The sequence below is a fragment of the Pristiophorus japonicus genome, chromosome 15 (genome assembly GCF_044704955.1).
Source record: "Pristiophorus japonicus isolate sPriJap1 chromosome 15, sPriJap1.hap1, whole genome shotgun sequence".
Classification (NCBI taxonomy): domain Eukaryota; kingdom Metazoa; phylum Chordata; class Chondrichthyes; family Pristiophoridae; genus Pristiophorus; species Pristiophorus japonicus.
Genome location: NC_091991.1, coordinates 54,105,202 through 54,133,052, shown reverse-complemented (window position 1 = coordinate 54,133,052; position 27,851 = coordinate 54,105,202). Strand labels below are relative to the sequence as shown.

Sequence of the window (27,851 nt, the reverse complement as noted above, 5' to 3'; positions counted from 1 at the left end):
GCTGAAGCAAGGAAGGACATGTGCAAGTGGTGAAGTCACTGGAACAACAAAGATGCTGCAGACAGACAGTGGGCACACAGACATTACGAGGACGAAAACTATCTACGTGGCTCTTTCTGCAAAAGAATGTCTTTACTTCCTTTGACTTTTGTTATCTGATGGCTCTCCATAAAAAGCTGTTTTCTTAGGATTCAGTAAGCAGTGTCCTGATGCAACTTACAGTAAAGATCAAAGAGGCACAGCATGCAACATCTGTTCCCTCTCTTCCATGGATGTCCCTCTTGTTTAATTTACACAGTGTGTTTCTGGCAGGACAAGGAGGTGGGTGGTAGTGTCTGCCACATCTGCACAACTTGGGACCTCGGTGATTCAGGCAGGCATCACAGACTGTCAGCCCCCAGATTGTAATCAGCCGCCCATTTAAAACTGAGCTGAGGAGGAATTTCTTCTCTCAGTGGGTTGTAAATCTGTGGAATTCTCTGCCCCAGAGAGCTGTGGAGGCTGGGTCATTGAATATATTTAAGGCGGAGATAGACAAGATTTTTGAGCGATAAGGGAATAAAGGGTTATGGGGAGTGGGCAGGGAAGTGGAGCGGAGTCCATGATCTTAGTAAATGGTGGAGCAGGCTCAAGGGGCCAAATGGCCTATTCCTGCTATTTCTTATGCATCACTGAGAACAGCAATGAAAAGGAAGGGTCTTGTCAATCATTCATTTGTTAACATTCCTTTCAGGAATAAGTAATATTCTGTGTGGTGATAGAGGACACAGCAACAATGTCTCCTCTCCTTACCCATTAAAAGAAAAATAAAATGTAAGTCGATTAGAACATTTATTCACCTATGTGTCTGACTTTAATTTTAATGAGTGGGGACTCACAATTCGTGCAGATCCTGTTCATTGTGATATACAGTATTTCTGAATCATAAGATATTTGAATCCATTTAACCCCATGTGAAAGTGTAACTATAACATTAACTGGGCAAAAGTGCATTTAAATATCAGTTCTCCCTCCCTGTCCTGGTGTGTGTGAATTACATATGAACAATGACGGACAGGTAAAGACCATCTAGCCCATCGAGCTCATCCCACACCTTGTGTATCACGACATATACACTCCAGCCCGTCCGAAACCATGTGATCTCCTGGGAGATGCAAAAAAACAGATTAAAAAAGTTCCAGGCCAATTTGGGGGGAAAAAAATCTTGGCAATTTCTCTCTGACCAAGGCAATCGAAACTCGTCCAGGGGATCACTCTGGCCCTGAATTCCACGCAGTACCTACCTTCTGTAAGAGGTGATCTTCGCCCCAGCCAGAAACAGGTCCAGCTCTCGCTTGAAGGAATTTTACACAGCCCTGGATTTTGCAGTAAAAATAATGGTGAGGCTTTCAGTGCAGACGGTTACCGAAGAGTAAACCGGACAGCTATTTCCAGCGACCCCACATGCGCAGTTAAATGTGGAAATCAGGAAGTTGCTGTCCGAGTTGCCCTGCTCCACCAGAAGCTTCACTGTAACAGTATCTCACTGGGAGACTCAGCATTGAAACACATTGAACAACGTGAAATTGCTTTACTTATGCAATAGATGTCCACTAAACTCGCCAGAAAAAGTTAGGGCTTGTACATTCAAGTGTAAGTGAATTTCTAACTGTGTGATTAGTCTTAATTACTGTCAAACAACCTCTCTGGCACTGAAAATTAACTTTTACATGTCTGGAGTCTCATTCCTTTAGATTTTAATTATTGTTGGAGATTTTTTAAAATTTAATAATTTTCTTTTTATTTCTGTCCCTCAATACCATATTTCTTTCACACTCTTTATTTCACTTTCTGTACCTGATTGGCATTGAATTAACTATTCTAACTTAGACTTCCTGGTTCAGGCAGTGTGGAGCAGTAAAGATTTTTCAATCTGATTGGCTAAGGAGATACACAGTTGCTTAATCTGTTCACACAGGTCCCAGATCCCCTGTAGAGGGTGTCACACTCTTTCACATTTCTAAACACCACAAGTTCCAGTGCAAAAGCCCACTGAAAGTCTGTGGGCAAATGTAAGTATAATGAAGGGCTTGCACTGTTTGGTCACCACTGAACGCAGAATCCAGGCCATAGTCTTTTCTTTGAGTTAAATAAAGAGGGTAATATGCTACCATTGCTGGGAGATTCCATTAGGTGACAGCATCGTCCTTTTTTTTTGCTTGTTTCCGAGATGTGGGCATTGCTAGCACAGCCTCATTTATTGCTCATCACTAGTTGCCCAGAATAGCTAGTGGTGGAGTTTCTCCTCGAACCACTGCTGTTCTTGTGCTGATGGTGCTCCCACAATGGGGTTAGGTAGAAAATTCCAGGATGTAGATAAAATAACTATGAAGAAATGTGTCCAAATCAGGATGGTCTTTGACCTGGATGGAAACATGGAGGTGATGGTGCTCCCAGTCTTCCTGCTTTTCGCTTTCTCTGAGGTAGAGGCCGTGGGCTGAGATACGTCCTGCTGAAAGTTGGTCATAAACCGCAACTTTTGGAGGAAAGATTTCCTCTGTGCGTCATGTGTCAAAATCATAAACCCCTTTTAAAATGAGTTTAGAATTTAATTACAGAACATAGCGTAGTCTCCTCACGGCACTCAGTGATTCCATGGGAGAGAACATAGTGTGTCCCCCTCGGGGCACTCAGTGATACAGTGAGAGAGAACATAGTGTGTCCCCCTCGGGGCACTCAGTGATACAGTGAGAGAGAACGTAGTGTGTCCCCCTCGGGGCACTCAGTGATACAGTGAGAGAGAACGTAGTGTGTCCCCCTCGGGGCACTCAGTGATACAGTGAGAGAGAACGTAGTGTGTCCCCCTCGGGGTACTCAGTGATATAGTGAGAGAGAACGTAGTGTGTCCCCCTCGGGGCACTCAGTGATTCCATGGGACAGAACATAGGGCTCAACTTTGCCCAACCCCTTTTTTTCGGTGCACTTACCTTAAGTTCACCGACTTTTTGCGCTAGAAACGGCGCCAGAAAAAAGTCGCCCCATCATGGCCGCTCTTCCGAGTCCCCGGAGTCCCAGCGTGGCGTGCATTCTGAAGTGGGGGGGGGGGGGCAGAGCAACAGGCCGGCACCTATGCGCATGCGCAGTGAAGTCTGCGCGCATGCTCCTGCCCTCCCAACGTGTCCTGTGGGCTGAGAGCAGGACCCGATGCTCGCAGCCCCTATCCCCGGCTGACGAAGTGCCCCGATCTCGTCGCACACTATCCCCGGTCGAGTGGCCTCCTGCACCGGCTGGCCGGCCCGCTGAGTTCCCGGGCCGAGGTAGGATTTCGGTTTTATTTTTTATTTATTGGTTGTGCTTGAGAGGTTTTGACTGGGGGGGTGGGGGGAGAGAAAGTGTTTTGGGGGAGGGGGGTGAGAAAGAGAGTGTTTTGGGGGAGAGGGTGGAGAGAAAGAGTGTTTTGCACACCAGCATATCTCTCTCTCTCTCTCTCTCTCTCTCTCTCTCTGGCTACCCCACCCCCGGCGACATCGCGGCCAGCAGCTCGCATTTCTCTGGTCGCTCTGGACTCCCAGAGAGCATCTTCCCTCCCCTATCCCAGGCCAAATGGCCTCACGCACAGGCCGGCCCGCTACCTTTCCGGGCTGACTTCAAAGATTAAGGTCGGATTTACTTCATTTTTATTAGTATTTTAATTGTTTGAGCTTTTCCTTGCAGTGTTTGGTGCTTGGTTGTTGTGGTCCTCTCCAGTTCCCTTCCCTCCCCTAATGTCTGCCAAATGTGCGCTGCTTTTTCTTCACTGCCCTCAAGGTTTTTCAGAGCTGGCCACATATGCTGACCTAAGTCGATTTGGAGTAAGTTATTGCTGGCCAAAGTGGCATAGATGGCCAAAACTGCCGTAAGTGTCTGGGAACGTCCCCTTTTGAAAAAAAAAACGGACCTAAAAAAATCGTACCTAACTGACTTGCTTTGGAGCAAATTTTGGGGAGAAAGTGCATTTTTTAAACTTACGCCAGAAAAAACAACTTACTCCCAAAAAAATTGATGCAAGTCATGGCCAAAGTTGGGCCCATAGTGTGTCCCCCTCGGGGCACTCAGTGATACAGTGGAAATTTCTCCCTTCATATTTTAAATTGTGATATATCATGACTCCATGTGGGGGCATTGCTTGTACCCATGTGATGGGGGTTTCAGGCACCATTGTGCAGTCTCTGCTCGTGAACAGCAGTGCGCTCTGCCTCCTGAGAACTGGATGCAGTCGTCCTTTCAAGTGGAAATGTTCCAGAGTAGGTGGAATAAAATCTGAAAATCTTTCACATTGACGTGATATTCACATTGATATTCCCATGGTTGAGAGTGTCACAAGGAATTTTGGAATGCACCAGCAATGGTGTGGTGCCTTTAACAGAGGATTTGGCAGGGAAACGAGGATTATTTATGTACATATGAATCACTGCATTTTCCCTTGGGTCAAACAGTAGCCAGCACCATGAAAATAATGGAAGATTTATAATAAATGGGATGTTATTGGAAGAGGAATGCCAAGTCAACAAACAGCAGATTGTAAGATCCAGAAAACATTTGTAAACATTGCATCCCATGGAGTCACTGACTGTCCTGAGAGGTCACACTACATTCTGTCCCATGGAATCACTGACTTTTTTTCGTTCATGGGATGTGGGCGTCGCTGGCAAGGCCAGCATTTATTGTCCATTCCTAATTGCCCTTGAGAAGTTGGTGAACCGCCGCCTTGAACCGCTGCAGTCCGAGTGGTGGCCTGAGGGGACACACTGTGTTCTGTCCCATGGAATCGCTGACTGCCCTGAGTGGTGGGGGGGGGGGGGGGGGGAACACTATGTTTCATCCTGTGTAGATGAAAAAGTTCATTTTGATGTGCAACATATTTACACCAGGACTCTGCTCTGTAGTTCCATTCAATGTGATTTTTGCCAGTGGTATATTAATCTCATGCACTGGTTTATATATCCCTAAATGATCTTTTGATGTTCCCTTTGGGCATCTGACTTTTTCTCTGTTTAGCTGTGATAATAGGGGGCACATGCAGTGGACACGTCACTGAAACATCTGATTCACACAGGTTATCAGCAACAAACATAATCTTGATATGTAAAGACTATTAAAACAACATTTTTAAGATATCGAGCATGAAGCAAGGCAGAGTCCATTATATTTATCCAAAGAATGGGCCAATATTAAAGCAGATTCAACTTAAATCAACATTAGAACTTCATGACACAGTGCTTCAGTGCTCCAATTCATTGGACAGGCTGTGGGATTTCATACTTCAGAGCTCTGTCATACTGTAGACTGGCCAATAGCACATGGTACTGTGCTCCCTGCCCTCCTCGCTTCAGAGCTCCAACGCATTGAACACTAAGAGGGCAGTGAGTGCAGTGCCACGCCCTGCTGATTTATGAAGTTACCAAACTCAAAGGTATCACTAAAGCAAAACATTGTGGATGCTGGAAATCTGAAATAAAAACAAAAAATGCTGGAAATGCTGAGCAGGTCAGGTAGGCTAACAGTATCACCTTGTGGAGGTGCTGAGAATAACTTGAGCACTTTGCCAGAGGGGAGAGAAAACAACAGTGGATCATGAATTCAAACATTCTACAAACAAATATTTAAACAGCAAGAGCTGATGGACAAGTGTGTCAGACTAACTGAAGGAGTTATTGAGTCCTGCAGTATGAAGGAGCTAAATATCAGTAGAGACATAAAGAGAGTTATTGAACTCAGTGGCACGAAGGACCTGGATTAACACAAGTATGATATGGTCAGTAATATAGGTTGCTGGTTGGAAGGGAACCAAACTGACAACAATCACTGAAGGTGGTGCTTCAACCATTGTGCTGTTTTAACAATACCTTAATTCAACTCCGGTGTATGGTTGGGTTCAGTAAATGCTTTAAGTCAAGTCCCCCAGTAATGCACTCTATTATTTAAAGTAAACTCACAAACTAAAGAAAAGGTTGGTACAAAGGTAACCTGAAACATTAATTATGTCAGGATTCTTACTCGCCCTAATAATAATCGCAATATCTCTATTCAGGACATGAACCCTGAATGTGCTCCACAGTTGACCAACAGGCCTGAAGGGTAGAGTGAACCCAATGATAAGCACAGTAATTTACCCATTCTGCTTTCAGTGAACCAAAAAGAGAGCAAGAAGAGGCTCAAGCTGGCATGCTTGGCTGAGACAGCTGGCATCACAGCTGATAGCAAATTGTCTGATATGCATGTTTTGATTCTCACTACACTCAGAATTATAATGCTCCAGATTGAATTGATCCAGTCTGAACCAGCCTTTTCCCTTATCCTCCTTAAGCATCTTGTAGAAGCTTGCTTAGTACAGCATCATGTGCAATTGTAGGTAATTTAATGCACAACTTGTTCCATTCATGTACACCATGGTGTTGTGCTGCAGAGTGGTAACACTCAAATTCTCATCCATCATTTTCGACTAGGGCTGGAAGAATTGCTCTTATTGCTATGTGTGGTGACACTGAAATGCTTCACTAGATGCAGCAAGTAGAGAATTCTCTCCCACCGACCTCCCACACACCCTTCCTCTAACCACTAGGTTGTGCTTCCTAAAGGAAAGCATCTTAGGAGGTAAGGATTCAGGAAAAGTAATTGGATTGTAGAGAGGAAACTCTAACAAGGTATCAAACAAATCCAACTTAAACAATGGGGTGAAATTGTGTTGTGCACTATTTGCGTATAGGTTTCATTCATATGACATTATCACCTTTGTTAAAGCAGTGGACAAAGAGCCATTAGTAAAGGCCTATTAACCAGGGATGATCTACTGCACATCAGACTTAGAAGAAATGGAAGGAGAGGGTAAAACAAAAAGGAATGTCTGAATGTTGGATGTTTAATAACTGAAAGTTCAAAAGACTCGAGGTCCTAAATAATTTGCTTTTCTTTGTGTTTCAGCTCACAATTCCCAAATTCCCAGTGGTTGTAAAGATGGGACATGCTCACGCAGGCATGGGTAAGGTAAGCAGTACCAAAGCAAGAGAGGCCATGGACACTGTCCACCCCAGCTGCTCAACATAAATATGGGATGAGCCTTTGGGAGTCACGTGTCGGGCATGCAGACGATGTGGCCCACCCAACGGAGCTGGTCGAGTGCGGTCAGTGCTTCGATGCTGGGGATGTTGGCCTGAGCGCGAACACTGATGTTGGTGCGTCTATCCTCCCAGTGGATTTGCAGGATCTTGCAGAGGCAGCGTTGGTATTTATCCAGCGCTTTGAGGTGTCTACTGTATATGGTCCACGTCTCTAAGCCAGCTCCGTTGGACAGGCAACATTGTCCGCATGCCCGACACAAGACTCCCAAAGCAAGCGCTCTATTCGGAATCCCTACACAGTAGGCGAGCCCCAGGTGGGCAGAGGAAATGTTTCAGGGACACCTTCAAAGCCTCCTTGATAAAGTGCAACATCCCCACCACCTGGGAATCCCTGGCCCAAGACCGTCCTAAGTGGAGGAAGAGCATCCAGGAGGGCGCTGAGCACCTCGAGTCTCATCGCTGAGGCCATACAGAAAACAAACGCAGACAGTGGAAGGAGCGTGCAGCAAACCAGACTCCCCACCCACCCTTTCCTTCAACCACTGTCTGTCCCACCTGTGACAGAGACTGTAATTCCCGTATTGGACTGTACAGTCACCTGAGAACTCACTTTTAGAGTGGAAGCAAGTCTTCCTCCATTTCAAGGGACTGCCTATGATGATGTTAGGATGAGCCAGAATCCCTGTGAAGTGAATAGAAATTTGAACTCGACCACTGGCTCAGGGGGAAATATTTTCATTGATACTAATTTAATGAGGAGAATCAGATGGGGCTCTGTTACAGGCTGGCAATCCCCCCCACCCACCCTCGGTTTCCCTCTCCGATGATATTTTACATCAGCTTGATCAGGTTAAAATCTATCCCAGCAAGTTTATCTAGTATCCAGTTAGACTGTACAGCCAGGAAGGTGTGATCCCTAATCTGTGTTGAGTCACACAATACCAACGTAGAAAACTAGCAAAAGCTGACCAGCAGCTTCAAAAAAGCTGACAATTCAAAACCAGTGTTAAGTATAAGCTTAAAACAAGTGAAAAGTAATTTATTTCACAAAATGCAGTGCGATACGAATTTGTGGAACTTTAGCAGTAGATAGACCTAACCTTCCCTCACTTGTACTGGAGGGGAAAATATTAGTGAGCAAAAGCCTGGTACGAGTGGCAAAGGCAAAAGATTTATATTCTAGGGGGATCTGGAGGTGTACTTTCCTCCACCCCAGAAAACGCTGATTTTTTAAAATACTTTTATTTTGTACATTTTCCAGCATTTTGGAGTCTACACTAGTTTGCATTTCTATCAAGGCTGTCAAATAATTTAAAACATTAATTAAGATTAACCTCTCAATTAAAAATGTTAATCTCAGTTAATCTTGATCATAATCACATATTTAATTGATACAATTACTGCATCCATCTCATTCAAGTTTGTTTTCTTGCTGACGCTATTATTATTACATGGAATTATCTAGAAAATTGAATCTGAAGAGCATCAAACACATTTGAACCATCATATGCGAAAGTGCAAATTATAAAGGAAAATTGATAGGCTTCATATAGCTGCCGGCAAAACAAATACAGCACAGCTTACAAGTCGAAAAAGAACTTTAATTCTATTTCTCACTGCCATTTAGCCAATTTTTAGACGGACAAGTTTGTTTACATTTTCGGGAGGCATTGCCTCCCACGGCATTGTTGTTGCCGCCATTGCTAAGTACTGACGCGTCAGAGTTGCTAAATTATAATGGGCACCAACATGCTTTGAGCATCATTCCAATCTTCCATGCTGATAACCGCTTCTGCTTTATCGCGATACAAATGATGTTGGTTGGCTCTGTTCCTTAGCGGCATCTGATTCAGAGAATGAATGCAAAGAGGAAATTCGTCGTCTTCTTTGGTGGTTCGGGTTCAATAGTTAGCGCACTAGGTTCCTAGTCTTGTGACACATGTGACAACAGCACAATAAGAATTAACCTCTATTCCTTGTCCCTCTCGGATTTTGGAAGGCCGCCGCTATCTTTAGTCGTGTGAGATTACTGCTTTCTTTGCTTTTATTTAAGGTGGCAGTGAAAGAGTTCTTAAACTGAACAACATACACTGGGCCATCATCTGAGGCAGCCATAACACAAAATGGTGCAATGTGGGTAAAAGTACGGAGCAGGAAACGTACATCGCTTCCCCTAAGGAGCTTGATCACATACCTGCAGGGCTCTAGTAGGGTCACAAACTTTGGAGTTCGTCAAATTCAGCAGGAAAATGGGGGCTGAACCAGGAGCCGAACTACTAGGTTAAATGAGTAATTCCTGAAATGGGTGATTAGAACAATTAGGAGGTGAACTTTGGGGCAGTACTGGGATATGAAATAAAACTTAAAAGATATAATGAAGATGCAAAAATATTTCAGAGATGAGAATAGTTGAAGGCAAGTACAATAATAAAACATTCATCCAGAATTATAACAAACCACAAGGAATAATTAGTCAGAACATTAACAGATAAAAATGGAGATTTTCTAAGGAGATAGTCAAAATAGAAAATAATTATGAGAATAACACATATGTTGTATAATTGTTATACTTCAAATATTAAAAACTCAGTATGACAAAGGTACTGAGCAAATTAAAAGGACTGAAGATAAATAAATCCCCTCAAATTGAAGGGATTTATCGAGAAGTATTGAGAGAGTCTAGGGAGGACTGGCTATCATCAAAAGACAGTCACTGAGTAAGGTACAGCATTGGGAGTAGGCATATCTATATCTATATATAAGGGAAACAAATCCGATCCAGGAAACCACAGGCCTGTTAAACTAACTTGCATAACAGACAAAGTAATGCAAATCATGCTAATGGATAGGCTGGAGTAGGGCCTGGATAGAAATAATAATTATATAAATAGAATCAACATCCCTGATAAATCTATCGACTTCTTTGAGGATGGTATTGATAAAATAGACGATGGAATTCCATAAAAGGTAATTTATTTTGACTTTCAAAAGTCTTTTACAAGATTCCATGAAAAATAATTACATTAATCTGGAGATCAGAGTAGAGAATGGGAGTGGATGCAAAGTTAGCTAATGGATAGGAAACTCAATGTGCTAGTGGAAAGTGTCTTGCCAGATTGAGAGGGCTATTGAGTAGACTTCTGCAAGGGGCAGCACTTGACCAGCGTTGTTTCTTGTCTACATAAATGCTCTGGATACTAAAACCAACTGCAAGATTGCCAGTTTTTCAGATGACATTAAAATAAGCAGTGGAGAAAGAAATCAAGATGCAAGTAGGGATTTGCGGAGGGATTTGGATCATTTATGCAAATGAGCAGATTGATGTCAGATAAAACTTAATACTAAGAAATACAAAGTATTGTACATTGGATAAAATAATGTGTGATGCAAGTATAACATTAATGGAATAGAATCATTCCAAAGTGACTCAGAAAGGGAGTATAGTGGGCTTGTGTCTAGCAACATCTAGACAATGTGGTGAGACAATTAAAAAACAAAGCAAAATCCTGGGATATATATAAAACCACACAAGTTGAATAATTGAGGTTATATTGAAGCTGAGCAACATAAAATAAATGTGGAACAGGTGCCAAAAATTCTTCACATTAATGGTGACAATTTTCTACCAAGCAAGGCATCAAATTTTAGATACATTCAAAGCACAGTGGGTAGGCTGGGAAAGTGTGAGTAGTGGAAGGGTGAGCTTTGCTGGGCCTTTTCTCATCTTAACTTTTCTTATGGTTTCTTAACTGTATTGCCAATTGGCTATTTCTTGAGCAGGCATGGGAACATTAACATGGAACATAATAGGGCTCAAGTTTCGGCCTGAGTTGCTCCTAGTTTTTTGTAGCAACTAGTTTAGAATGGAGCATCTTAAAAATTGCAATTCTCGGCATTTAGTTTGCTCCAGTTCTAGTCAGTTAGAATAGTTCCATTTTAGAACTTTTTTTTTCCAAAAGGAGGCGTGTCCAGCCACTTACGCCTGTTTTGCAAGTTTAGACAGCAAAAACTTACTCCAAATTAACAGAATGAAGTAAGTGTAGATTTTTGTACACTCAGAAAAACCTTGCCTACACTTAGAAATCTGGTGTAGGGAATGAGAGATTGGGGGGAGGAGGGGGGTTTACAAACATTAAACACTTCACTTTTATAAATAAAGAGCCATCATCAATAATAAATAATAAATAAATCAATAAATAAATTTTTTTTTAAAAAAACAATAAATAAAAAATTAAGTTTCTACTCACCAACTGCAGTACCGGGAGCCCTCCAACAGCGTGTTGGGACGGGGCCCCCCCAGTGCCTCTCGCTCTGTTTCTGACAGTGAGGGGTGAGGGCGAGGAGGGGGGGGGAGAAGAGGAGGGGGGGGGGAGAAGAGGAGGGGGGGGGGAGAAGAGGAGGGGGGGGTGGAGAAGAGGAGGGGGGGGTGGAAGAGGGGGGGGGGTGGAAGGAGGGGAGGGGGGGGTGGAAGGAGAGGAGGGGGGGGGTGGAAGAGGGGGGGGAGGGAAGGAGGGGAAGAGAAGGGAGGGAGGGAAGAGGAGGAAGAGAGGGAGGGAAGAGGAGGGAGGGAAGAGGAGGAAGAGAGGGAGGGAAGAGGAGGAAGAGAGGGAGGGAAGAGGAGGAAGGGAGGGAGGGAAGAGGAGGAAGGGAGGGAGGGAAGAGGAGGAAGGGAGGGAGGGAAGAGGAGGAAGGGAGGGAGGGAAGAGGAGGAAGGGAGGGAGGGAAGAGGAGGAAGGGAGGGAGGGAAGAGGAGGAAGGGAGGGAGGGAAGAGGAGGAAGGGAGGGAGGGAAGAGGAGGGAGGGAAGAGGAGGAAGGGAAGGAGGGAAGAGGAGGAAGGGAGGGAGGGAAGAGGAGGAAGGGAGGGAGGGAAGAGGAGGAAGGGAGGGAGGGGGAGAAGAGTCGGGGCGGGGAAGAGGAGGGGGAGGGGAAGAGGAGGGGGAGGAGAAGAGGAGGGGGAGGAGAAGAGGAGGGGGAGGAGAAGAGGAGGGGGAGGAGAAGAGGAGGGGGAGGAGAAGAGGAGGGGGAGGAGAAGAGGAGGGGGAGGAGAAGAGGAGGGGGAGGAGAGAGCCGGAGCGGGTCCGGAATGGTGGGGGGGGGTGGGGGAGAGCAGGAGCTAGACCTGAATGGGGAGGGGGAGGGGGAGGGGGTGGGGGGGGGAGGAGAGCCGGAGCGGGACCTGAACGGGAGGGAGGGAGCGGGAGCTGAAATTAAAGAGGAGGGAGGCCCGAGTACGATCTTCACCGCCCCGGTGAACCCATTCAGCCAGGGCTAGGGGCGGCGTGCTTCGGGCCCCTCCCACACAGCCTCGGGGGCCTGGAGCTACTGCACATGCGCGCACACTCTGTTTTCAGCACCAGGACCTAGCTCTGCCCCCGACCTTGTGCTGCGCCACGCCAAGAATGAAGACATCTTGAGGAGACTGGAGAATCACAAGGTAAGTTTTCGGCGCCCTTTTTCTTCCAGAAAGTTGGTGCACCTTATCGAGATGCGCCGTTTTTCTAGAGGGCGGAAACTTGGGCCCATAGATTCCAAGGTTCTTTGCTGGATCTCCAGTATGGCTACGAACATATATGGACATATAGAGTCATGGTTGGCGTGGGGTGAATTGTAGATTTTTGCAGGCTTCCAGGTGAGTTTAATGCAGATCTGTGGTGCACCTGAGAACCTCCAAACAAATGGAAGATCTCAAGGACCCAAACTGCACCCAGAAACAGCCATTATATAGAGTTAGACAGGTTGGGCTGATTTTCATTTGGTAAAATTGGTATTAATGGGTTAGTAACAGCCTAAAAATGGGGTCCATAGTCTTACTGGCTCATTAACCCCGACGATCAGCCCACGGAGACTTTCACAAGGCCTACCATTGGATGGCTGAAGTGTCTGTCTGAAACAACTGGGATCCTAACTACTTCACTCTAATTTGTATGGGAAAGAGGCTAATTATGTAGTTAGAAGCCCAGTTGCAATTTTAAGGGACAAATACATCAGATTGCAAGTATGCACTAAGTATAAAAATCACTCATCTACTTATTGAAGTGACAGCTGGCAGTTTAAAACAATGAATGCTAAAATTCACACATCCTCAAAGCTGATATAACAGTTGCACCCCTTTGTTGATAAGACTTGAGCTGTTTAAAAGTGCACATTATAGACCTGGTGTTAAGCTAAACAGTTACGAATTTTTGAAGCAGCTAGCTGGAACTTTGACAGACTGCTTGGCAGGTGTTCCTGTACACTCTACGAATCAGAGCAAAGTCTACAGAGAATGACAGCTGAAAGAGTCCATAAATTATTGCCCAATCAGGTAGGACAAGGATCCCTGTAATTGGATGAATTGAATTTTTCTGTGTATCCGAGAAGTTTCACAACTTGCCTTTTCTCAGTCGTTCATCTATGAAATGAAAATAATAAAACTGTGATAGAATATTCAACAAACTCAACACACTTCTGACTGAACTATAAATACAGTGAAAGATGCATTATTCCCAATGGTAAGGGTACTGAATGGTGGTCTCACTCCTACTTCAGCTCATACTACTCTCTGCCCCTTGCTGGAAAAGGTTTAATGACTTGACGAGGCAGCGGTAGCACATTGACCATTCTCCTTTTCCATCCTTGAGCACCATGGGCACTAACTCACTATACATCGTACAGTTTATAAACCTAATAGAAACATAGAAAATAGGTGCAGGGGTCGGCCATTTGGCCCTTCGAGCCTGCACCACCATTCAATAAGATCATGGCTGATCATTCCCTCAGTACCCCTTTCCTGCTTTCTCTCCATACCCCTTGATTCCCTTAACCGTAAGGGCCATATCTAACTCCCTCTTGAATATATCCAATGAACTGGATCAACAACTCTCTGCGGTAGGGAATTCCACAGGTCAACAACTCTCTGAGTGAAGAAGTTTCTCCTCATCTCAGTCCTAAATGGCCTACCCCTTATCCTAAGACTGTGTCCCCTGGTTCTGGACTTTCCCAACATCGGGAACATTCTTCCCGCATCTAATCTGTCCAGTCCCGTCAGAATCTTAAATGTTTCTATGAGATCCCCTCTCATCCTTCTAAACTCCAGTGTATAAAGGCCCAGTTGATCCAGTCTCTCCTCATATGTCAGTCCAGCCATCCCTGGAATCAGTCTGGTGAACCTTCGCTGCACTCCCTCAATAGCAAGAACGTCCTTCCTCAGATTAGGAGACCAAAATTGAACACAATATTCCAGGTGAGGTCTCACCAAGGCCCTGTACAACTGCAGTAAGACCTTCCTGCTCCTATATTCAAATCCCCTAGTTATGAAGGCCAACATACCATTTGCTTTCTTCATCGCCTGCTGTACCTGCATGCCAACTTTCAATGACTGATGAACCATGACCCCCAGGTCTCGTTGCACCTCCCCTTTTCCTAATCTGCCGCCATTCAGATAATATTTTGCCTTTGTGTTTTTGTCCCCAAAGTGGATAACATCACACTTATTCACATTATACTGTATCTGCCATGTATTTGCCCACTCACCTAACGTGTCGAAGTCACCCTGCAGCCTCTTAGCGTCCTCCTCAAGGCTCACATCACCACCCAGTTTAATGTCATCTGCAAACTTGGAGATATTACACTCAATTTCTTCATCCAAATCATTAATGTATATTGTAAAGAGTTGAGGTCCCAGCACTGAGCCCTGTGGCATTCCACTAGTCACTGCCTGCCAATCCGAAAAGGACCCGAAAAAAAACCTCTCTACCTCTGCTACTTGACTTCCAGGACCTGAGCCCAGCTCCGACATTGATGTCTTTGGACAGTGACAGCTCATACTATGAATTTGGGTAGCAGTGTAGCCAGTATATTGTGACAGATTGATGACACATAGACTTTGCATTACAAGCATTCGTATGTGGCCCTTTGAAAATCAGGTTGCTAAACAAAAGCCTTGAGATGCTACTGTAAGAATTGCGTGCAATCAGAGTCATCGGAGGATAATTTCATCCTCGTGTAGAAAATAAGAGATGTGATGGCTGGGAATCAGTGCCAGGTCAACTGCTTGGAAGGCAACCATGCATACCACTGCATCACCATCACACAACTGAAAACAGCTTTTGATAAACAGCGCAGTAATCCTGCTACCTGCTCTGAAGCAGTTTTTTCCCCTCTGATGCAACGCGACAGATTTGATGAAATGTGACATCACTTGTAATGCAAGATGATAGATAAAAGAAAGCATTGAAGGACCCAGATAAAAATTGCAATATTTAGGTCACAATTAAATGAATTCCAGATTCACACAATTGGGGATTCCTTTAACACTCTTCACTTTTTGTCTGCCACTGCCCTCTGAAGGACCAATTCCTATGAATTTAACTGGAAAAAACTCACTGATGTTGTTAAAACCTCTGTACCTCTGCTGCTTGACTTCCAGGGCCTGAGCCCAGCTCAGACAGTGACAGCTCATAGTATGAACTTGAGTAGCAGTGTAGCCGGTATATTGTGACAGATTGATGACACATAGCCTTTGTATTGCAAGCATTTGTCTGTGGACCTTTGAAAATCAGGTTGCTAAACAAAAGCCTTGAGATGATACTGTAAGAACTGCTTTTAACCAGAGTCATCAGAGGATCATTTCATCCTCAAGTAGAGAGTAAGAGATGCTATGGCTGGGAAATGAACCCAAATCAACTGCTTGAAAGGCAACCATGCTTACCACTGTATCACCATCACACAACTGAAAACAGCTGTTGATAAACAGCACAGTAATCCTGCTGCCTGCTCTGAAACAGTTTTTCCCCCTCTGATGCAAGGCGCCAGATTTGATGAAATGTAACATCACTTGTAATGCAGGATGACAGATAAAAGAAAGCATTGAAGGAACCAGATAAAAATTGCAATATTTAGGTCACAATTAAATGAATTCCAGATTCACATAATATATGTAAAGTGTCAATTGGGGATTCCTTTAACACTCTTCCCATTTTATCTGCCTCTGCCCTCTGAGGGACCAACTCCCCAGAATTTAATTGGAAAAAACTCACTGATGATGTTAAAACCTCTGTACCTCTGCTGCGTGACTTCCAGGGCCTGACCCCAGCTCCGACATAGCTGCACAAATCACCCTTTACACTGCAATGTGATTAAGGTTTCATTAGCTCTCGATCTGACAATATATGCATTGCCATCTGTACTAATGGGAATTACTTGCATGGATCTATTACATCAGCTGTGTGTTGCCACCTTGGAGACATCCCTCAAATGCTAGCCTTCACCCAATTTACTCAATTTTGTCGTAATGCACATGAAAGGCAGGGGACAGGAAGGGACATTCCACCAATTAGAGAACTGACATTAAGAGGAACAGGCCTTAGAGCTGATGGGCATGCACACTTGTCTAGCTGTGGGAGATAGAAACATAGAAACATAGAAAATAGGTGCAGGAGTAGGCCATTCGGCCCTTCTAGCCTGCACCGCCATTCAATGAGTTCATGGCTGAACATTCAACTTCAGTACCCCATTCCTGCTTTCTCGCCATACCCCTTGATCCCCCTAGGGTTAGTGGCTGCACACCTAGATCATCATGGCATCCCTGTGAAGCAGCATATAACTGGAAGTTTTCGCACACTTTTCTATCTTAATCCCAAGAGAGTAATGCTCACCCATTTTCAGTTCATACTGTCCTTTCCAGTAGATCCATCAGAGCAATGGGAGGGCAGAGGACGTTGAAGATGAGGTTGATGATTAGGAGCAGGACAGCAGAAATTTATTCTTCTTCAACTATGATGATGTCTACGAGGATGATGGTGAGCAGGATGCTGAGGAAAAGCCAACACAGGAGTCCCTGTGTTTCTTTGTCCCAAAGCCCTGCTTCCTCACATTCACGCACCAGTTCAGATATTGTCATCTGGAGGAAATTAGATAGTGTAAGTGAGGATGTGGCACTGAGTGATTTAACAGAGCTCAATGGAACCAGAGGACTGGGGAATGGATGCACATATATTGGAAGTATTTTTGTGGACAATAGCTTTTCACATGCTTTGTATGGTTTAATAACAATGCTCTTAACTCTTTTTACTTCTTCCCCTTACTCCTGCTGGCCTGGATTTGTCTATTACAGATAAAAGTTGAAAATCATTACGACTTCCAGGATATAGCCAGTGTCGTGGCCCTTGCAAAAACTTACGCAACTACAGAGCCTTACATTGACTCCAAGTATGACATCAGAATTCAGAAGATTGGAAACAATTATAAAGCATACATGTAAGTATCTGTCATTTTATCTGTTGTAAAAGTCATTCAACATGACAAACTTCATAATGGTATTGGTGTTTCAATGTGCTGAAATGTAAGGGGGAATGAAGCATTATTACTTGCATCATTCTCCACATTTTAAGTTCCTGATATTGATTGTGTGATAAGAATATGCCAAGTTGAGCCCAGGGCCTCCCAACAAGCAGTGGAAAAAAGCCTGTTGACAGAATCGTAAGTCATCTTTCCTACTGAGTCTTGGCTCAGGTCACCTTTGTGCTCATGAAGTATTGTTGGGCCGGGTTTCTCTGATTCTGTCCCAAATCAGGGATGATCAAGTTGATTTGTTACACAGACAGTCCTTTCTTTTTATGGACTCAGCCCAATCTCACCTAATCTTCTGAAGAAAGGTTCTGTAAAGTTTGAGAGAGGCAGTATTATCTAAATCTCTCTTTAGTTATTTTATCTTGTTTAACTTTACCAGCTGCAAGTAGCAAAAAGGAAAGTATTCCAAGTTTCCTGTAGGGAAGTTTGTGATCTCCATGCAACATATACACAACCAGTGACAAAAAAGAGAGATTAAGAACTTGGCAGATGAAGATTGTGGGTGCAAATCTGGGTTCTTGTGACATCCAGAGAAAAAGGTGGAAAAGGAATGAACGAAATTTGTTTAGCAAATATCTGGATCATCAGGACTAAAATTCCTCTTTCCATAAAGGACCTAAGCCCCCAGCGAGATGTGCTCAGCTCCATATATACCCAAAGGCACCTCCAATGCAAGTCTTTTCAGGTATCTGATTACTCAACACACCAATAATTGTTTAAAAATTGATGTTTTCCCAAGTTCTCAAAATGTCGCAGGATCATGGGAATCTTTGGAAACAGGGCTCCTTGTATTGGACAAATCTTTCCACACCTGAGGTTGGTTTAACACCAACTTCATGTGCTTTGAATGACAGTGTGCAGCTGACTGGTGGCTAAGTACTATCCACTGCTTGTATCATTTTAGGTTATGATGCAGGAAATCCTGCATGCAAGTTGAACATTGATATATTCTGCAGGTTTCTATTTGGAGTCATCAGTAGGAATTTAAAATAAAAACAAAACTGTCTGGTAAGTTATTCACACAACAGACAACCTGCTCCACACTTTAAATATTTAGGGGGAGTAATTGCATAGCGCCCCGTTTGGGGCGATAACTTTTGTGGTAACGCAAAAGTGTCGCCGAGCGCTATGCGAGGGACTCCGACGCGAACTTCCAGTTTAGTGCTCCAATTAGAAAGTGCAGCGCTAAATCAAGCATTACCATTTCCCTTGGAGCGTTAAAGCCGGCAAGAGGGGCAGTAGTGGTGCAGTGCTGCACAATGTCGAGTACAGCATTAGTGGGATCAGAGGCTCCTTCTCTCCCGTAAAGGGAAGGGCCATTGCTGCGCAGGCTCTGTATGGAATAGAGCTGCCTCGTCGCCAACGGCAGCCATTACCCGAGATGATCAGCCCCAAGCACTCTAACAGAGTGCAAGGCCAATCGATCACGGCAGAGTAAAATTATGAAAAATTGAAGTAAGGGATTAGGAAACATTTTTCATGAATGCAACCACCATCCTGTCGGTGTTGTCGTGATGCTGCAGGGGGTGGAACCGAAGTTCGGGTCCGACGCTACTGGGGCGATGCGCAGCACAATGACGCCATGATCTCTGGGTGCAGGAGATTGTGGCACTAGGGGCTACCGCTGCCACAAACCTCGACGGGAATTTCACAGGCGTCTGTACTCTCGCAAAGCCGGTAGTGCCCCATTATCACCACCCCGGAGGCACTAACGGGAGGCTCAAAGGAGGCAAGTTTCTCGGCCTTAGTTTCACTGCGTGAGCACTGTGTGATGTTAACACTTTAGGATGGTAACACTTGACTTTCACGTCATGGTGAGTTTCCAGTTTCAAATCTGCCACAGGAGGGGAGGCACTGGGATAAGCGGGTGAGTTACTTTGGGCCATGCTGGTGAAACTCAGTGTGACTGGCTCAAGAGCAGTGTAATAGCCATGCAACAGGTCACACGAGAAAATAACTAGGAAATGTGCTTTTCAAGGCAGAAAAAAATGGAAAGGGGATCAGTCCTTTAACCAAGTTTGTAGCTATTTTACTTCTGTCTCTGGAAGATGGCCCATGCCATTGTAAAAGGAAGCTCACAACTACACTGTGTAACACTGGATACCTGTCTTTCAGGAGGACTTCAATTTCAGGAAACTGGAAAGCAAACACTGGCTCTGCCATGCTGGAACAAGTGGCCATGACGGAACGGTAAGCATTTAGACCACATAAACCCAAGTCACGATACAAAACTCTACTGTGGAGGATTTGGCAGTAGACGAGATGTTAAAGAAGAATTAAACTCATGAGAGAAAATTTAAGCGGTGCTTTCTCCATCCTTATTTCTTTATTTAATGTAGCCTTACTGGGTAAACTGATATCTTCAGCTAATAAAGGTCCTTGTGAGTGGCTACTTCCTCTCTCCATGATTTTTGTCAACAATGATTGAACCTCAGGATAAGCCAATGAGCATTCTTATAATGGTGCAGTGGTGTTTTCTGGTTCTATCCCCTTCTACCTCCCTGCAAATCTTCACTATCACAAGGCACTTTCATATCATGGCCATAATGGAAACTCTACAAACTGATCACAATCAGAAGGTTGTTTACAAGCCAAAAATTCATAGTATAAATATGGCAAGCTGCAGAGGGGAAAAACAACTGGAAAATGACACAGCTTTCATTCAGAAAAGGAAGCAGACTTTATCTCTTTTCTATATTTTTTGGTTACCGACTAATATCCAACAATACAATCTAAACAAAATGCTGGAAATACTCAGCAGGTCAGGCAACATCTGTGGAGAGAGAAACAGAGTTAACATTTCAGGTCGATGATCTTTCATCTTTATATTGGAAACCTCTGTCCTGGCATTCTTCAAACCTCTTTGAAAAAATAACATCCAGCTTTAAATCTACCACTTACAATGGGACCATCGCCATTGGCAACAGTGTATCCTATTGTGAACATGTTGTGTGAGTCATAGATACCACCCCAATCCCCCTAAGGCAAACCCTCCCTCCTGCTCCCACTGAAGGGTCAGCATGAGAACACTGCACTGGAAAGTTGACAAGATGAGATCAATTGTGTTGTGGCAACAATCCCTCTTGGCAGATTATTTCAGTATGGAATTAGTGTGGAAGCCCATTCTAGTGTTGAAAAACAGCCTCTTAAAGGTAGAAATTATATAGACGTGATAGCTTTGATTGGGCCAGAGCAGTCTATTGAACCAATCCGGCACCTGGTGCTGTCTTGCTAACCCATGGCAAGACATGAAAGTATCTTGAGGGTTATTTTGGTGAAAGGGTGAAAACAGGTGTTATGCTGTGCTAATAAGACACGCCTGTTTGAAAATCTTATTTTAGCATGCAATTTGGTCCCAATTACCATCATTTGAACTTGCCTGGGGGTTTAGCACTCAGAGCTGATTAGATGCAATTTTCATGGAGCAGTATATGTTGGCTCCACTCATTCACTTCCACTGAAGGTGTGCAATGGGCTGGCTGACACAAAGCAGCCATTTTCAGGATGGCTCAGGGACCAGTTGAGACAGATTCTCAGATGAGATCTTGGTATAGGATGTCCAGAAGAGTAGGGATGTCCTGTACCCTCAAAGAGGAGGGAAAGGGGAGATGGAGCCCACCTCGCTCACCTATGAGGTGTCCAATAAGGTAGAATAGCACAGCGCTTACTATTTTTGGGTGAAGTACTCGGAGAATTTCCAGAATAAATGTTGATAGAGTATTGGTGAAGTCTTCACAAAGTTCTCAGAAAGTCTCTCCAAGTGTTTTAAAACCTCCAGCAGCAAATAGTTATATACCTTTAAGTAGCACTCGAAATCCTCTGCAACAATTTGATTACTCCCAATCAGCTGGTCGCTGTTTAGGAGAGGGGGTTAGGTCAAGCACTATCTATCAAAATGACGTGTAGCCTCTTTAATGAGCACTAGCAGGCAATTTAAGTGGCAATCGGCTGCTTAATGATTCTTCGAGTAGCTGTTCCTAGTGCTGGCTTCAACTCTTTTACCAAGATTGCCAAACTTTTGGGTTAAGCACTGGCTAAACTAGTTTTCCAGCTTAAGACCCCATCATGACCATCTCGGAAGCTTTTTAGCACTTAAAGTATCTGGGAAAATTCCCCCTCTTGAGCTTTGGCCATATTTCTGTGGGTATGTGAGGATAGACAGACATGTTATGTAGAAATTACATAGTGACATTGTGACATTTGCCTTAGTGAGCATGTCTAGAGACTGCCAACCACAGTTCATCATCCCCATTTATGATGTGACAGCAATGAGATGCTACACAAAATGCCTGTTCCAAGCTGTCAGTTTCAAGGATAAAAAAGCATAACATATTGGAATAAGGAACAATAGAGATGCACCAGAAAGTGTGCTGACAATGTCCTGGATGTGGGGCAGATGGAAATTGAAATGAATAGTTTCCTTTAATGAATTACAATGCTGAGATGTTGCAGCATGCTGGGAGAATACATGATACAGAGTAGGGCACAAACTCGAGGGTCTCACTGGAGCTGACATTTCAATGGAAACTCTCTTGCAGCTATCGTACGTGGGTGGATGCCTGCTCTGAGATGTTTGGTGGCCTGGACATCTGTGCAGTAAAAGCTGTACATGGGAAAGACGGGAAGGATTATATCATTGAGGTTAGTTGGATGGCCCGTGTCCCAATTTGTGATGCATTTCTATACTCTGAATGTTGACTTTAGTATCAAGACTTTTTCATCTTGTGTGGGCTCACCTTCTGGCTGGAGATAAAATGTTTCACATGAAAATTATTAAAACAAAGGATTGCTTTCCGAAATTAGTGGTTTACTGGAAAAGAACTAGGTTGACTGCATATGGGTACAATGGATGTGCAAGTTACAGTGGGTGCAACACAAGTGGTTTATTCCACACAAACCATTGGGTGAGAGATATTATTTATTAATGGGATATAACATTTCATCATTTTAAAGCTATTTCTAATTTAGTTTCATTTGTGATTTTACTATTCCGACTATTCCATTTAATTGCGCCTACTTTAGCAGCCAATTTTAACTCATTCCACCTGGTGCTGGCAGTCCTAATATGCTGCACACACTGATGCAAAGCAAAATACTGCAGATGCTGGGATCTGAAATAAAAACACAAAACGCTGGAAATTTCAGCGGGTCAGACAGCATCTGTGGAGAGTTAACGTTTCAGGTCTGTGACCCTTCGTCAGAACTGGGAAAGTTCATGATGTAACAGATTGTTAAGGAAGTGCTGGGGCACTGAAAGGAGGATGGGTGGAAAGGACAAAAGGGAAGGTCTGTGATAGGGTGTCACACCCTATCTAGACTCATCTTTTGTTCATTAACTTCTGTCATTACCATCTCATTTTTGTCCATCATCCCTTTTGTCTCTTAAATCTCTCCTGCCTTCCACCCAATCACAGACCTTCCCTTTTGTCCTTTTCTCCTGTTATGTTCAGAATAACTCCACAAGACTGTATACTGTAAGCTCAAACTGTTCTGACCTTGGTCTCTTTAATGTAACTCTAGAGTGAGGAAGCAGCATGGTTGACTGCCTTTTATACCTGCTTGCCTAGGGTGTGCAGGTGACCCTTGGGTCTCCCACAGATTGCATATTGGTAATGTTTACATACATAACACCATTTTGCCCAAAGTCTTAGATACAAGTTATTTACAAGTTGAGGCGATCCAGGGCTCTGTGTTCCCGGGTTGATCGCCTGAGTTGAAGTCCTGGCATGGGTGACTCGGTTGGATCATTGCTGCACTGTGATGTGGCTGGTCTGATCGGACTGTCGGGTATGGTGGTTTCATCCTCGTGGTTGACCCCGAGGTCGATTGCTGGTTGGGTGTGTGTGGGTGGATCATTGATGGTAATGTCCTCTTCAAACTGTTCTTGGTTGTCAGTGAACCGCAGTTTGGTCTGATCCAAGTGCTTTCTGCATGTTTGTCCATTCAAAAGTTTGACAACAAACACTCTATTCCCCTCCTTGGCTAACACAGTACCAGCAACCCATTTGGGACCATGACCGTAATTAAGAACAAACACAGGGTCATTATCAATGTCACGTGATACAGCCGCGCGATCGTGGTACAAGTTATGCCGGTGACGCCGGGTTTCTACATGATCATTGAGATCTGGGTGGACTAAGGAGAGCCTGATTTTGAGTGCTTTCTTCATTAGCAATTCTGTAGGGGGAACCCCGGTAAGCGAGTGGGGTCGCGTGCGGTAGCTGAGCAGAATCCTAGATAACTGAGTCTGCAGGGAACCGTCCGTCACGCGTTTCAAGCTCTGCTTGGCGGTTTGGACAACCCGTTCCGCTTGACCATTGGATGCGGGCTTAAATGGGGCAGACCTGACATGCTTGATGCCATTGCGGGTCATGAACTCGTTGAATTCCGAGCTGGTGAAACATGGTCCATTGTCACTAACAAGGACGGCGGGCAAACCATGGGTGGCGAATATGGCCCGGAGGCTTTCAATGGTGGCAGCCGGACGTACATGATGACATTATTATACATTCAATCCATTTAGAGTAAGTGTCCACTGCTACTAGGAACATCTTTCCTAGAAAAGGGCCAGCGAAATCGATGTGGACCCTGGACCACGGTTTGGAGGGCCATGACCACAGACTCAGTGGGGCCTCCCTTGGTACATTGCTCAACTATGAGAGTGTTACATTTGTGTATGTATGACTCCAATTCTGAGTCAATGCCGGGCTACCAAACGTGCGGCGTGGCGATAGCCTTCATCATGACTATGCCTGGGTGGGTACTGTGAATGTCACATATAAACATTTCCCTGCCTTTTTTGGCAAAATTACATGATTCCCCCATAGGAGACAGTCTGAATGGATGGATATTTCATCCTTGCGTTGGTGGAACGGCTTAATTTCGTCTTGCATTTCCCCGGGAACCACCGACCAGCTCCCATTGAGGATGCAGCTTTTTACTAGTGAAAGCACCGGGTCCTGGCTAGTCCAGGTCCTGATCTGGCGAGCCATGATGGGTGGCCCCTCGCTCTCAAAAGCATCCATTACAAGAAGGAAGTCTGCGGGTTGCGCCATTTCCACGCCAGCGGTGGACAATGGTAGCCGACTGAGGGCATCAGCACAGTTCTCAGTGCCTGGTCTGTGGCGGATTACATAGTCATACGCAGATAACGTTAGTGCCCATCTTTGGATGCGGGACGAAGCATTGGTGTTATTACCTTTGCTTTCTGTGAACAGCGAGATGAGCGGCTTGTGGTCGGTTTCGAGTTCGAACTGGAGTCCAAATAGGTATTGGTGCATTTTCTTAACCCCGTATATGCATGCTAACGCCTCTTTCTCAACCATACTGTAGGCTCTTTCAGCCTTAGATAAGCTTCTGGGCGCATATGCAACTGGTTGCAGTTTGCCTGACACATTGGCTTGCTGTTACACACAACCGACCCCGTACGAAGATGCATCACAAGCTAGCACTAAACGTTTACACGGGTCATACAATACAAGTAACTTGTTAGAACATAACAGATTTCTGGCCTTGTTAAAGGCTGTCTCTTGAGATTTACCCCAAACCCAGTCGTTGCCCTTGCATAGCAATAAATGCAATGGTTCCAGCGAAGTGCTCAACCCCGGTAAAAAGTTACCAAAATAGTTGAGTAGTCCCAGGAACGAACGCAGCTCTGTCACATTCTGTTGTTTGGGTGCATTCTTGATGGCCTCCGTCTTGGAGTCCGTGGGTCTGATGCCGTTCGCCGCAATCTTTCTCCCTAGAAATGCAACCTCTGGCACCAGGAAAACACACTTGGAGCATTTCAGCCTGAGTCCCACTCTGTCCAGTCACTTTAGAACCTCTTCCAGGTTGTGCAAGTGTTCAGTGGTGTTGCGGCCAGTGATGAAGATGTCGTCTTGAAACACCACGGTGTACGGAACCGATTTCAGCAGACTCTCTATGTTCCTCTGGAAGATGGCCGCAGCCGAGCGAATCCCAAAAGGGCATCTGTGGTATATGAACAGTCCTCTGTGCGTGTTGATGTACGGCAATTTTTTCGAAGGTTCGGCCAGCTCCTGTGTCATGTAAGCAGAGGTTAGATCCAGCTTGGTGAACGACTTCCCCCTTGCTAGCATTGCAAACAGGTCATCCGCTTTGGGTAGTGGGTACTGGTCCTGTAACGAGACTTGGTTGATCATTACCTTGTAGTGCCCGCAGATTCTGAACGTCCCATCGCTTTTCAACACCCGAACAATTGGACTGGTCCACTCGTTGAACTCGACTGGCGATATGATCCCCTCTCGTTGAAGTCTGTCCAGCTCGATCTCGACTTTCTCTCGCATCATGTATGGAACCACTCGGGCCTTGTGATGAATGGGTCGTGCATCAGGAACTAGATGGATCTGCACTTTGTTGCCTGTGAAGTTGCCGATGCCTGGCTAGAATAAGGACGGGAATTTGTTTAGCACTTGGGCGCACGAGGCATCATCCTCCGAAGACAGTGCTTTGATGTCGTCCCAGTTCCATCGGATCTTTCCTAGCCAGCTTCTGCTGAACAGTGTTGGGCCATTGCCTGGTACAATCCATAGTGGTAAATCATGCACAGTTCCATCGTACGATACCTTCACCGCCTCACTGCCAATGACTGGTGTGAGCTCATTGGTGTAAGTGCGCAGCTTGGTGTGGATCGGGCTTAGTTTTGGCCTTTGTGCCTTGTTGCCCCACAGTTTCTCAAAAGCCTTCTGGCTCATAATTGACTGACTCGCCCCCGTGTCCAATTCCATGGAAGCTGGAATGCCGTTTAATTTGATTTTTAACATTATCGGAGAGCTTTTGATGATGGTGTGTACCCCATACACTTCCTCTTCAGCCTCAGGTTGAGTTGCCTCTCTTACTCGTTCAGCGTGATCCGTGCCGGATTGGTCATCTTCTGTCGACTCTGCCACGTGGTGAGTCACAGCACGTCTACACATTGGCTGGAGGTGCCCCATTATTCCACAGATCTTGCACACATAGTGCTTGAATCGACATTGATGGGCTCTATGATTACCCCCGCAGCGCCAATATGGTGCTAATGGATTCACATTCACGCCCCATGGCGGACCCCGAGTCATCCTAGGTCTGGCCTCTGCAGCTGTGTAGGCCCTGCCATGTACAGTTCTGCCTGCTGAAGGCGTTATTTTATGTACAGTACTTGCCAGTGAGCTTCGATGCTGCAATGATATTTAGTGTTATCGTTCGTGGACATGAAAGCCTGGGCTATTGCGATGGCCTACTCATATCTAGGGATTCGGCAGACAGCAGTTTGCGAAGAATGACCTCGTGGCCGATTCCAAGCACGAAATAGTCCTGCAACATTTTCCCCCCCAAAATCCAGCAAATACGCACGGTCCAGCAAGGCGTCTTAGGTCGGTGACATAGCTCGCCACATCCTAGCCTTCGGAGCGATGGTGCGTATAAAAGCGATACCTGGCCATCAAGATGCTCTCCTTCGGCTCTTCATATATCTTCTCCATTGGTTTCATCGGTGCTAGCAGATTTTTGATGAGGCATATATCGTGCATCCGCAAACAGTGAGGAGAATTGCCCTGTGCTTGACCGCGGTTTCTTCCTTTTCCAGCTCGTTGGCCACGAAGTACTGGTCAAGCCGCTCAACGAAGGCTTCCCAATCATCACCCTTAACAAATCTCTCAAGAATACCAACGGCAGCCATAACCGCATGAAAGTTTGTGATCTGTTACTCGTCGCCAATTGTTATGTTCAGAATAACTCCACAAGACTGTATATTGTAAGCTCAAACTGTTGTGACCTTGGTCTCTTTAATATAACTCCAGAGTGAGGAAGCAGCATGGTAGACTGCCTTTTTATACCTGCTTTCCCAGGGTGTGCAGGTGATCCTTGGGTCTACCACAGGTGCACCCCCTGGTGGCAAGTCTTACACATTGCTAATGTTTACATACATAACACCTCCCTTCCCCCTTTCAGTGCCCTTGCACTTCCTTAAAAATCTGTTACATCTCGAACTTTTCCAGTTCTGACAAAGGGTCACAGACCTGAAAGGTTAACTGTGTTTCTCTCCGCAGATGCTGCCCGACCTGCTGAGATTGCCAACATTTTCTGGTTTTATTGCTGCACATACTATCCTGTTCCTGTCCTGATCCTCCCCACCGCCATTGAAGGGCCAGGGCAAAATGGCAGCCGGAGTCTTATTGCAGTATACAAGTATGAGTCCTATGGCTTTCATAGGACCCAGATTGCAATTTAAACACATGCTCCACCTATTTGTACCCTGCGGTGAGCAGCCTACCCAGCAGTCGTTAAAAGGGCGGCTGGAGGCTGCACTCAAAACATAGGAAACATCTATTTTTTTTGGTGGGACCAGGAGGAATACAAATATATAAACTGGGCTGCTGCCAGTCATCCGAGGCTTCTGCTGGGATCACCGTCTACCCCTCATCCAGCGTGGGAGCCAGTTGTTTTCC

At 45.0% G+C, this 27,851-nt stretch overlaps 1 protein-coding gene and 1 long non-coding RNA gene across 2 annotated transcripts in view; one reads left to right on the top strand and one right to left on the bottom strand.

The window, feature by feature from the left end:
• LOC139280760 (synapsin-3-like) overlaps positions 1 to 27,851 on the top strand; it is a 291,283-nt gene that overhangs the window by 251,172 nt on the left and 12,260 nt on the right. Inside the window, exons 7-10 of the mRNA XM_070900435.1 lie at positions 6,940 to 7,002; positions 17,171 to 17,313; positions 19,522 to 19,596; positions 21,945 to 22,047. Coding sequence (XP_070756536.1) covers positions 6,940 to 7,002; positions 17,171 to 17,313; positions 19,522 to 19,596; positions 21,945 to 22,047 — 384 coding nt within the window. The remainder of the gene's footprint in view (positions 1 to 6,939; positions 7,003 to 17,170; positions 17,314 to 19,521; positions 19,597 to 21,944; positions 22,048 to 27,851) is intronic.
• LOC139280766 (uncharacterized) overlaps positions 12,291 to 27,851 on the bottom strand; it is a 36,427-nt gene continuing 20,866 nt past the window's right edge. The window contains exons 2-3 of the long non-coding RNA XR_011596762.1: positions 16,713 to 16,957; positions 12,291 to 13,468 (exon numbers count right to left, since the gene is read on the bottom strand). This is a non-coding gene — a long non-coding RNA (uncharacterized lncRNA). The remainder of the gene's footprint in view (positions 13,469 to 16,712; positions 16,958 to 27,851) is intronic.